We start from the raw sequence: 12,373 nt of genomic DNA on the forward strand, positions 1-12,373 counted from the left end.
TCTACAGATGACCAGGCTCTTCTGGAAAATTTTATGATGTTTTTCTTCTGTTACAGTGTCCTCCTGGATTAAGTGTCACCTAGTATCAATTAATTTATCAGATCAAACTACATTTATCAGGAATTTCAATTAGAAGCATCATGGCATCATTCTCTTTGAAGGATCAGGGCAGACCATGTATGAAGACATGGTGTATTTACTTCAAGCCTTAGCTGCTCAAAACGAATCTTCCAGGCCTGTGGCACATGCATGAATGTCCTTTGAAGAGAAGTAGCACCAGTTGTTTGATCCTGATATTCCAGGGAGATTCCTACCCTAAATAGAAACCATATTTCCCCTTCTGTATCTAGATTAATAGACGTTTGCATAACAGCAGTGTGTTGCTGTGATGATCTGAGATTTGGTAGCTTTTTCATCTGAAAATACAGCTCTGCATGTCTCCCTTCCTTCTGTGTTTTGCTACTCCGTTCTCCCTTGTGTATGTTCATTTTTTTAAGGAAATACACAGCTGGTGGTTTGGCACCTGTAACTGGGGAGTTACAGGAGATGTTTCATGCATGTATGAAAGAGTCAAAGTACTAGTATGCTTAGAATAACAGAGACACCAGAAATTCTTTGCAAAGAAGCAAATGCGTTTCAGCCTCAGAATGGCAGGTTGCTTGGGAACCCACGATTTCCTTTTTCTAAACTGTCTCTAGAGAGTTTGCTGCTGCTGCATTTGCTGCTGGCAGGTTTTATGAACTTTGTAGTAGAACATTGTGGTCAACAAGGTGTAGCAATGGGGTTAGATGTGTCAAGGTGAAGAGAGGTTTCATTTTTGTTCATGGACAAATGATGAGCTGCCAGTGTGTAAGAAAATAAAGTTCAAACTGTCCCCAGTAGGTTGTCTTGGGACTACTTTTGAAGGTAGGTCCAAACCATAGTTGCTTGTGTGTCTTTCCTTTCTCACTCATGGGCTATACTTTCTTTATAATAGCTATGTTTTTGTTTATTCATACTACATTTCTTCTGACCAACATATTTTCTTTTCTGTCTTTAGCATAAATTAGTGCTAATTTCTCAGTACATGAAGAGGTTACTTAGTGTGGTACTCACCAGTAATACATTAATACATTAGTCCATCTGTTTGCTTGGATGCTAATTTAGTTCTATTTGGTAGTGAGATCATGCTGAAATTGTTAAGGTTAGCAAGTCAATGTTTTACAAGACAAAATACATTTGATGTTCATTTGATTGCTTGAGTTGTTTTATTGAATAATATGAATATTTAGCTACTTACATGGAAGAGCATTTCTGTTACTCCACTAGGGTTAGTCAAACTGATGATGTTCTCATCAGTTGGATACATTACTTTGTTCCAAAAGCATCTGTTTGGTCTCACAAATCCTAGTGCTTTGACATCCTGAACATTCCACTGTGCATCCAGAAGAGGAAAATTCTTTACATACAGTAAGAAAAATGCACAGCTTCTTTAGCACTCACACTGCATGAATACATGTTGCTATAAACTGTCCTTACAGATTCTCTCATAGCCTTTTAATTTTCTTGGAACTGGCTGAGGGCTGTTGAAAGACAGTGGAAGAAAGAGAGGTTGGAAGTTAACAAGGTCAATGGGATGTGGGAAAACATGAGAGACATTTGGTTAGAAACTAATTACTGCTTCTGTTTGATAGCGTGCTGAAGCATCTAGTTACTGAAATATGTATTATCTAAGGATACAAGGCACTGAATTATCTGTCCTCCTTGGAGAAGTAAATGGTGTGTCGCATTCAAGACAGCAGTTTAGCGTTGTTGTTCTGAGTGGCTAAATTCAGCAGGCCAACTGAAAATCTTCTGGCAGAATATCTGAAATAAGTATCAGAACTTGTTTTGTGTCAGCAGATACTAGTACTGTGGCACTCAGCTTTGTCATTTAATACTTCAGGAAAAATAAGATCACTGGACTATCAGACAGCTGTGATTTTAGTCAATGATACAGCCTCTCAAAATTTGCAGTGTTTGATGTATCTTATCCTGGCCATTAAAGAACTGTTTAATTAGACTTTCAATAAATAAATATCGTCTTTGAAGACGTTGTTGTTGTTAGCAGAAGCCAATTCTGATTCTTACTGCAAAACTGCGAGGTTTCCACCTACGCAATATCTGTCCAGATTTCTTCATTCAGTATAATGTCTTATATAGTGTTTTAAAGCACTAAAAATAAAAACTGGAAGTAGGAAGCATTAAATCAAGAAATTTAACCATCGTGCGTTAAAATATTTCTGACTATGAAAGACATTGTCACTGGAATTTATGGCTTATAGCAAGACGTTGTTAGTATGATCTTACTGGCACTGCATGTTTTCCATGTAACTTGAATACTCACAAATGATCATAAAGTGTTACAAAATGTTCTTGCATCCTTCACATGACACATCCAAGAAAAGGTGTTCTCTCTTAAATGTAGTTATTCTGAACTGAGCCTCCTATTTCTAAAATTCTGAAACTTTAGAAAGATCTTCTGTGAGGGTTCCAGCTTTCTGGCTTGGGCTGCTTCCTCTTACTTAAACTGCTGATTCTGCTTTCAGTTTAAAAAGCATTAAGGGAAAATTCTAGAGAAGAATAAAGCTATGCAAGTATTCTGATGTGTTAAAAGTTGCTTTCTTTGTGCTGCAGTCTGTGAATTTATAGCTTTACAGTGATTATTTCAATTCACTTACTATTTCAAGGAAGAAAACATTAAGTTAAAAGAGACGATAGTAAGTGCTTATATTCTTTTCCTGTCTGATTACTGTTGGCTGAAGTTTTTCTGGCTACAGCTGAGTCCAATAATAAAATAAATTGTGCAGCAGTGATTCCAATTCTTCCTCTTCTGTTTTCTGTGTAGTCTGATTTGGCAGGCCTTGCTTATTTTGTCCGGCATCTGATGGCATCACAAGGTCACTGAGCATCTTTACCAGAATATTAAAACTGTAGTTAAATTTAGTTTTATTTCTTTTCTAAAAGTTCTTCAGTGAACTGAAATGGTAAAAATTCTAAAGAAAAGCTTCTTGTCAAAAACTCCTTCCAGCATGCCCATTTTCACAACATAGGGTCATTCTGACTTTGAATGAGATTTCTAATACACATTAGGTGGTGGCAATTGCAAAGCATGGCTTTCTAAAAAGAATTTGAAAGAGTAGAAATTATATTTTTAGTTTCATTTAAGTAATGACCAGTGAAAACCACCTTTTATATCACTTCATAATCCTTTGTGGATTTTTTTTTTGGAATATTTAATTAGATATCAAGAGCATTTGCTAGAAAAGGAACAGGCAGCCTACTAGTGAGATGGAAAAGCATGCACTCTCTTCTGCAATATGTTTACAGCTTTAAGGGCCTTTATTAGTGAGAAATCCTATATGCTGTACATTAATGCCTGGTGTTATGCCATTGATTCAGTTTAACTCACACATCAGAGTACTGCACTTTGGCTTCAGTATGTTCTATGCTATATAATCCACTTTTTCAGGAAATCTGTTCGAAAATCTGCTTCAGTCTGCAGCATCCTCTCAAACTAAAAGTATTCCAATGCTGATAATAAGCCATATTTTAGAATATGAGATACTCTTTTCCATTACTCTTCTTTTTGATCTTTGTTTCAGTCAAATCTCTGGTTCAATCTCTTACACCCTGCCAGGAAAAAAAACAAAAAAAGAAAAAGGAAAATGGAGATCAGATAGTCTTTTAGCCCAGCTGAGGTGACACACCAGTTTCACAAAGGAATACAATTGTGTATTTGCTGCCAAGACATCATACGCCAATTGCTTGATGCTAGGGTAAAATGGAATAAGGAATTGGTGAGAACCTGCAGTGCAGATTTCACAGGTGTTTTTGTTCTTCTCACTGCTCTCTCTTTATCTTTTCTTCTGATGGGCCTTTCGCATTCATGTTATGATAAATTTTTGGCAATTGCCTTGAATACAGATGCAGACAAGTCCTCATGCAGTTGTAAGCCTCTGGATTTCCGGGTAATAGTTTTGGGCACTAGCATAACTCTATCGTGTGTGCTCTGCAGGTAAATTCAACCTCCCAGCTAGATTTGCTTCCCAGAATGATTATGAAGGTAAGCACTGACTACTAGCTTTGTGTTTTAGTTGTCAGACAGTGCATGTTTGTGAGTGTTCCTCAGGTTGCTACAATTCTATTCTTCATACTGTTGTATTACAAAAAGGCAGAAAGAGTGAAACAGTATAGTGGCTCATGGCACACACACACACACACACACATATATATGTGGACAGGTAAACGATTATATTCTCAGTCCTGGTGCAGCAGAATCTTTATACCCCTAAATTCTCCTCTCCAAAACATTATTCTTTGGTCTGCGTGAAAAAATGAACATCTTTCTCTTGGCTTTCATCCTCCTTTTGTGTGTTTGTTTTGCGGACTTTAGCAGTGTTAGATTGGCATTTTTATGCTCTTTGGCCTACCTGTACAAATTTCAGACAGTTTTTTGCTCTCACTGCTTGCTTTCTGTTGTACCTTTCTAAGAGTGTTTTACATTTGTGCAGTACAAAATTGGTGGGGCAAATATTGTGAAGTGCTGAAGGGCAAAGCTGTCAGAAATACAGACAATAGAGTCAAATATAAGCAAGGGTGAAGTCAAACTGATTAAAGAACATGAGTGTCAGAACTGTCTTTTTCCAGATTGAGCATTTTTACTGGGTGGAGAAACCTCCACTGCATGTTACTTTCAAAAAAACTCCAAACAAACAAAACACAAAATTCTTGAGGTATTTGTCTATTATTCACCAGGTTAAGGACAGAGGGGTGTTTTGTTGTAAATGCTGGAAATATTCAGCAGGCAAAAAAAATGTATTCAGGATGGAATGAGAGCATGTTAAGGAATTATTGATTACATAATTTGAGTTTCCTAACTGGTAATCGAACTGTTTCTAAAGTAATAGTCAAGAAAACAGGACTCTCTGTTGTGGATGCAGCATTGCCATGGTCTTCTAAAAAAAAATAAAATTGTTTGTTGCATGTACCACAGAACTATTTCCAGTTCTAAGACAGTGTGTGATAAAATTTGTTTGTTTTTTTTTTTAATTTTTTTTATTTTTGAATGACAGCAAAATAGATCTCTAAAGTATGTCTTGGTATTTACTGTGTTTTACGTTAAATCACCAGAAGTGCTGTGGGAATTTATTCATGATTTAAAATGCATTGGTTGAAAGTTGGCATATAAATTGAAGGTATGCTGTAAGACAGTACACAAAGGATGGCAAATTTAGTACCTTTAGAAGGTGAAGCATTATGTTCACTTAATTAGTTGAGGAAGGATAACTTAGAAAAATTAGTCTAGTAAATCAGAAGTGAATTTTAGTGCAAGTGTCCATCATAAATAAGCAAGAGTAAGCCAGGTTAGGGGCTTTAAGGTTTTTTTTCTGCATTTTCGATCCCCATTTAATCGATTCATGAATCAATTAATTACTATCACAAGACCCCAGGGCAGCAGGAAATTGGGTTCAAATTAAAAAGAAAAGGAGGCAATTTGTTTTAAGATTGAAAGTTGAATGTTCAATCGAAGTTTAATCAGAAATGACCCATTATTTGAAAAGTGGAACATCAATGCCTTTCTAATTTCACAGAATGCTTCATTAAGTGAGTATTGAAAAGATCAGGTTGACTGATCGTTCCAAAAGGAAAATGAGACAAAAATGGGATTTTGGAAGCCTGGTTCCAAATTCATGTTATGCAGGTTCATTTCTCTTTTGAAGAGCTCGTAGACAACCCAAATTATTGTGCTGGGAGTTCAAGGATTATTGGTGGGGTCATTTCTAGATTGTACAGATTGTATGATAACAGCATAGCTTCGTATCAGAAGAGCCAATGTTCTTAATCCATTTGGATAGTGATGTACCTAAAGAACAATTTATGAAGGGTAATAAACAGCAAAGAGGGAATTTTCAAAGGCATGACTGGAAGTTGAGCCTCCTAAGTTTTATGGTGATTCACAGTAGTCTGACCTTGAAAAGGTTTTTCCATAAATTGATAGCATCTTGAGAACGTTCAGCTACACAATATGCAGAACACTCTGCCCATTGTAAAGGTGAGGGTGACACTAGTGCTTGACTAGAAATGAAGGCAGATTAATTTTGTTTAGGAAGTGAGAGCAGAAGAGTACAAGGACAGCAGCTGTAGCTGTAATTGGTATTGTGGGTGAAAAACATAAAGGAATAATATAGTTAGTTTAGTGATATTGGGATTAGCATGTCTTTTTCTTAGCGTGTATATGCTAGAAATCTGCTTAGAAAATTGCTGTAAAAAAAGGGGAAAAAAAAAGAAAAACAACAAAACCCAAACCAAACATAAAAACAAGCACCAAAAAACACCCGCTTGTTACTCTGAGCTGGCTGAAAGAATAAATGAGGAGTCTGATTCAGTTTCTCGCTGTTGGAAAGTGTTGCTCATGCTGTTAAATGCTGAGAGGTACTCTTGAAACATCATCCAGACTCATTTCTCTGCCATGTGCTCCCTGGGATAAAGAGTGGGCTTCTGTTACTTGGAAAGTTCCTGCAGCTTTCTCTGATGAGCCTAGTGCTTGAAGAACAATAAAAGGCAAGAGAAACAGCATATGTTTGCCTTTCTGGTAGTTTTTTATGGACGTGGGTTTTAGAAAGAAAAAAAATGGAACTGTTTTAAAGATATCCCCTTATAAGTGCAAAGCAAGATGTCAGGAAGTTATTTCAGATTGTAATCTAGTAATCTTGGTTTAACTATTTGTGAGTACTATCTGTATGTACAGAGAATGTAAATGTTATCCGTGGATATGGTCAAATATATTGAAGTTGTAGTAATTTGTTTTATTTCATGTACACTTCATAGGAAAGCTTTTATTTTCTGGGCACAAAGCTTAATTGTGTAAAAATGCTCAAGCCTGCTTAAAGCAGTGATTCTGCATGACTTCAAGAGCTTAGCAAGCAGCTAAGGCTCTTGATTCCATCATGAGCAAAATGACTTGCTCTTTTGATGACAAAATACGTTTGGATTTATTTGCTTGTCATTGCTTATTCACATTGTGTTCCTTTAAAAGGCTGCAGCTGAGGCAGTAGCAAAGGCTACATGTGTACCTTGCCCAGCTGCTGTGGTCTTGACTAAGTTGGAAGCCTTTGGAAGGAGGGTTGCTTGTTCAGTGGCTTTCAGAAGAGGAACATACTTATCTGGCAGTTTTCCAGAGCATAGGTGTGGCTAACAAAAGAGAGCTAAACTGCACTGATTTGAGAGGGAGGCAATAATAAAAAGCAAAAAGACCTCCAAGCCTTCAAGTACGGAAGGGACTGATGAGAAGAGAAAGGGGCGTATTTGTAGTCTGACCACAAGACAGGTAGAAAAAAAATCCAACTCTTTTCCTGGGGATCCTAGCAAGGACTGGACTGAGTTTGTTGCAAAATGGGAAGTCAATGAAGGGTTGTTGGACTGAGGAAGAACCTAAAGATAATGACTTCTTGTTCAAAGAAACAACACGCAAAAGTTGTTTACGAATTGTTGTTCATTTTTTAATAAAGGCTGTTTTCTTGCATGCAGTTCTCATAAAACCTAGTTTTAAAGAAAAATAATGTTTGTCTTTGAGATGTTTGTCTCTGGGAAGATACCAGGACTAATCCACATTAGAGGTCTAGCTGACTTGGGGTTGAATCATACCACTTCCTTGTGTAATTCAAACATTCAGGACTGAGTATTTCTTTCCATTTAAGTGTTGTAAAAGGAGCAAAACCTGATCCGCGAAGGCACCTAAATTAAGAGAATGGGTGTGAATGTATACTTTCAGTGTTTGTTTATCCCATTATTGAATGAGATGTGAGTGAAATATTACTAGAATCCTAACCTGTGCTGCATAAGTGTGTTCAAGTAGGGTGGGATAAAAGCCAGTTAAGCAGTGTTTTCCTGCTTTACAAGCACCTGATCCATAAAGTTTTAGATTCCAGAGAAAAGTACTTGTCTAGATGGAGCAATAATCTGATCTTGTGTAGCAAATCTAATTCAGTAATCATTCCCTTCACTGACTTTCAGTAAGGTACTCAAGAATGAATATAAATAGTGTAATTCTTTTTAAGTTATTGATTGCAATTATGTGAACGATGATGAACAGCATTAGCACTACCACAGCAGAATGACAGTGTTCCTCAACCTTCCCCCAGATAAATGACATGGCTCTGTAAACTACTGTGCAGACTTAAAACGAAGATGAATTGTTGTTATGAAATAATCTTGAAGTATGTATTTTATCTTTATAATAAATTACTTTCTGCATCTTTTCCCTGAAATCTTAAAAAAAAAAAACAAAACAAAACAAAAAAATAGTTGAAGGGAAGAATGTCTTCACTTATTATTCTGGTGCTTCTGTGACAACACACAGATGCATCACTGAGCACAAAAATTTGTGTGAGTCAGTGCTATTTTCTTTTTTTTTTTGTTTTTAAAGAAAGTGGTAGGAGCTTACAACCAGAAATAACCTTCTAGAAATGTATGGAAATACTGATAGAATACAGATCATGGAGGCATTAATTTTTAGAAAAAAAAAAATAACAATCAAACTTAGCAGCAATATAATATACCTTTTTGAGACATACCTTCCACTGAGTTTTCTTGAATGTCTTGAACATCATGTCTATGAGCCGTGTAATGCTTTTCAAAGAAGCTTAATTTAGCTGTGAATGTACTAGTGCGGGAGGTGGATTGGGCATCTGTAGGGAACTACGCCTACATTGAGTGGTTTTGAGCAGAGCATATTGCCATACCACGTCACTGACATGATTATAAGGAATTTGTGTCTCATGCTTATCTGGGAAGAGACCTAACAATGCTGTGCCCAGTTAAGAACTACCTCTTGGATCCATGCAATGTACTGCATTGTTTAGTACAAATATAATTCTGATTCAGCAGGCATATATCAGATACCACCATTTTATCCCCAAGGGTACATAAGTAAGATACTTTACATTGTTTGTTTCAAGGAAGAGGGTAAGAGTTTTTCTCTGCTTCTTTTTAACTTCTTTTGTTTGAATTGAAGTTAACAGCTCTTTTCGCTAAAGTACTATTTTTCTTCAGTCTTTTTATGGCTTAGAACCCAGCATGCAAAAGAGTAGAGCTCAGTCACATAAGAAGAGGTTATGCAAGCCAAAACACAAGCATCTAAATTGTTTGTCTGTCTTATTTGCTCACTTCCTGATGTTTAAAACTATAAACCCCGCAGAGTGTTTTTAGCAAGTGGTAGTGTTTTCTGAAAGGTAGTGGAGTGCCAGCCTTACAAATCAATCCTGTTAAAGCTCAGATCAGTTTTAATATTTTTTTACCAAAGCTGTATTTGGCCAGTGCAAATAACTTTATGGTGGTTGAAGAATGTGTTTGGCATCATTACGAGGTTTAATGCCCCTAAAAAGGGGCTTCACTTCTTGGGAATACAGAGTATGAGAATTTTTCAGAGCATAAGGACAGAAGCTATTGAAGATCAGTATATATCAAGAGGAGGAAAGTGAAGAAGTATTATTTTAGTAGATAGAGGAAGCTGGCATTTGAAAAGGACATGTTTCCAGAACATTGTCAATATTGGCTTACAGGATGGGAAATAATCTAAACCAGAAAAATTATTCATCTTAAATACAGGACCATGGGCTTCTGTGGATTTTATTTGGAATTCAGTCTGAAAAGACTCCAGGCATGTTTCAAAATTCTATTTATAAAGATGTAATCATAGTATAATCTCATGAGGATTTAGGCATTTCTGAGCCAGTGATATTGTCAGCTTCTTATTGCTGCTAGTATTATTTTATATGTAAATTCGTAGACCACGAAAGTTACACTCAGAATTGGGGTACTCTTATATTTGGTCCTGCAACCTCCGGAACTAGCATATATAAAATAGTATGATTATGAATCTGGAAAATATATTCATTTCATGAGTCTCATTCCTTTGCTTAACCCTTCTTAGTGGATATGTTTTCTTATATTCTTATTATTGTCCCTCTGCAGGAAAAAAAAACAAACCAAAAAAAAAAAAAAGGCACCAAAACCCAACGTCATTTAAAAGATGCTTGCAAAATGCTAGTTCTAGGAGTAGCCTAACTTCATCTGAAACTGAATACTTCCCTGGAGATTCCGCCAGGGCTCACAAAGAAAGGACAGGACTAGTTTCCCAGATCTCTGATGCAAAGACTTGCTAGAAGGAAGTATGTTAATGAAGAGCTTGTAGTTTTTCTGCAGTCCCCAGTCAATCCCTCTGTTAAGCCTGTATATGATTCTGTGTGGCACACAATGCATTGCACACTAAATGTGAAATACAGTAAAGGACCATAGGGTATTCTAGCTAAACACAATAATATATTTAGGTTCTGGCATCCAAAATTCAAATAAAAACCCAGAATAAGATTCATGGACAAGGAAAGATTTAGATCATCTAAAAGGAGATGCTGAACTTAGTTGCCTAGAGCTAACCAGAGTTTGGCAGAGGGCTTGAGGTGATGTTTTATTCCTCTTCAGGATGTAAGTAAATGCATACAGTTCTCATAAAACCTAGTTGCTTCTGCATCAGAGTTCACTTTGATAAGTATGTTTAAAAGAACTCCTCAAAGCTAGTATATTTTAGAATGGCATGATACTCATGCACTGGCACATACTCCTGCTGATCTCTGAAATAACTTTGGCTATGTTTTCTGTGCTTTTGTACTGAACTCATTCTGTTGCTGAACAGTGTATTCAGAGTATGCTTACCAAATCAAGCATCTCAATCCACCAAGGTGTACCTCTACTCCTATTTTTATACCAGGTGGGGATTAGATGGGCACTAAGTTCCTAGCTTTTCTGGTACAGGTAGTTCAGGTCATGCCTAAAAAGCAAAACTAGGTGTGCTCCACAAAAGTGATGTAAAGAAAGATTTTTCTTTTCAGGTCAGTTGCTTTATTATATGAGGATCAGGAATATATGTTTAAAATAATTTCAGTTTTAGGCATCTGTGCACTTCTGAGGCTTCTTGTTTGGTTGGTTTTTTTTAAATTGTTTTGTGTTTTTTTCAATCCACACCTGGATTTCAGTTTGCTGTTTCCTTGTGACAGCAAGTATGCAACCTAACTTCTTGCTTTCTTACAGTACAAGAAGAGGCAAACATCTTGTGCAAATAATATATTAAGATTGTTTAGTTATGAAAAGAGTGATCAACCTGAAGAATATAATTCTAGGGAATTCACCAAACCCCCGTTTTATGTAGATTGTATTACTGTATACAGACGTAGGATGGTTGCATAAGATGAAAATACATTATTTGATTAATGTGTTTACATTTCTTCTGAAGACCAAATCATAACATATTAAATAAAATGTCTGATTCTTGCCTAGCTCCAAATGAAATGTGTGGATATTTTTTTCTCCCTCAAGGCAAAATTTTTAGCTGCTTTGGAAGCATAATTACAAAGACAACTGCCATTCAAGAAATAAAGTCATAACACTTAGGGTTTTTTCCCTGTTTCAGGGAGTTGGAATCAGTTAATTAGATCAGTGAAATAAGTTTAATAATTGGCAAAACTTAAGAACAATTTGAAGGGTTTTTCAATCTCTCAACAAAATCCAATAAGCATGTGAAAGAAAATCAATGTGGAATCCTAAAAGGCTTCTTATTTCTTTCTCACAGAATTCTAGCTTTCTCTCCGAAGCTCTTTTTCCTGTACATACAACAAAAACTGAAGAGCTGGATCCCTCCTTCAGTCTGCACGAGACCATTGCAAAGGTAACAGAAATTGAGATCTCATTTATGCATGCTTTCCTTCACACAGCCAAATTTGAATTTGTTTATAACTTTGAAAAGTAATATATTTTTTCTTGTGTATACTTTGAATGTAGTTAAAATTTCAGGAGTTTTTTTAATTCAGATTCATCTTTGGAAAATACTGTTATATTGGTCAACTTGTGAGAGCAAAACCTTTTTATGTGCAAATTTTCAGTGATTCGGTTGTATTTTGCATGGTTCACATTACACTTCCTGGCATGAATGCAGGGCATTAAACCTCACTAGATGGCAGGAAGTAGCAGGTATGTTGCTGTAAATTTTGTCAGTGAAGAGGGCTCTCAAAGGGCACCTTCACATGCACTTTATGAGCTGTCACTGGGATGTTCACATGGGAGGACGGGATGGCCATCCCATGAATCTGGAGAATACTCTACAGAGGGGATGCTTCCAAAGTTAACATGTTCTGACTTCCCTCTTGTCACTCCAATAAAATACTCCCTCCATGTCATTTCTTAATGCTCCTTGCTCTAGACTGCTGTTTCTTTACTCTGTCCAATCAGCAAGCCCTATTTCTGTAGACACATGACTGCAACTGAGTCAAACTTAATGGATTTTTACACTTCTTATACGTGG

The 12,373-nt window shown here is 36.5% G+C and overlaps 1 protein-coding gene across 1 annotated transcript in view; it reads left to right on the plus strand.

Annotated features, from left to right (window-relative positions):
• LOC104409497 (inactive N-acetylated-alpha-linked acidic dipeptidase-like protein 2) overlaps positions 1-11,740 on the plus strand; it is a gene marked incomplete at both ends in the record, with an annotated part of 66,000 nt that extends 54,260 nt beyond the window's left edge. The window contains one exon of the mRNA XM_010019384.1: positions 11,645-11,740. Within this exon, the coding sequence (XP_010017686.1) occupies positions 11,645-11,740 (96 nt within the window). The remainder of the gene's footprint in view (positions 1-11,644) is intronic.
• Between the last annotated feature and the right edge of the window lie 633 nt (positions 11,741-12,373).

The sequence above is a fragment of the Nestor notabilis genome, unplaced genomic scaffold (assembly GCF_000696875.1).
Source record: "Nestor notabilis isolate BGI_N333 unplaced genomic scaffold, ASM69687v1 scaffold9150, whole genome shotgun sequence".
Lineage (NCBI taxonomy): Eukaryota > Metazoa > Chordata > Aves > Psittaciformes > Psittacidae > Nestor > Nestor notabilis.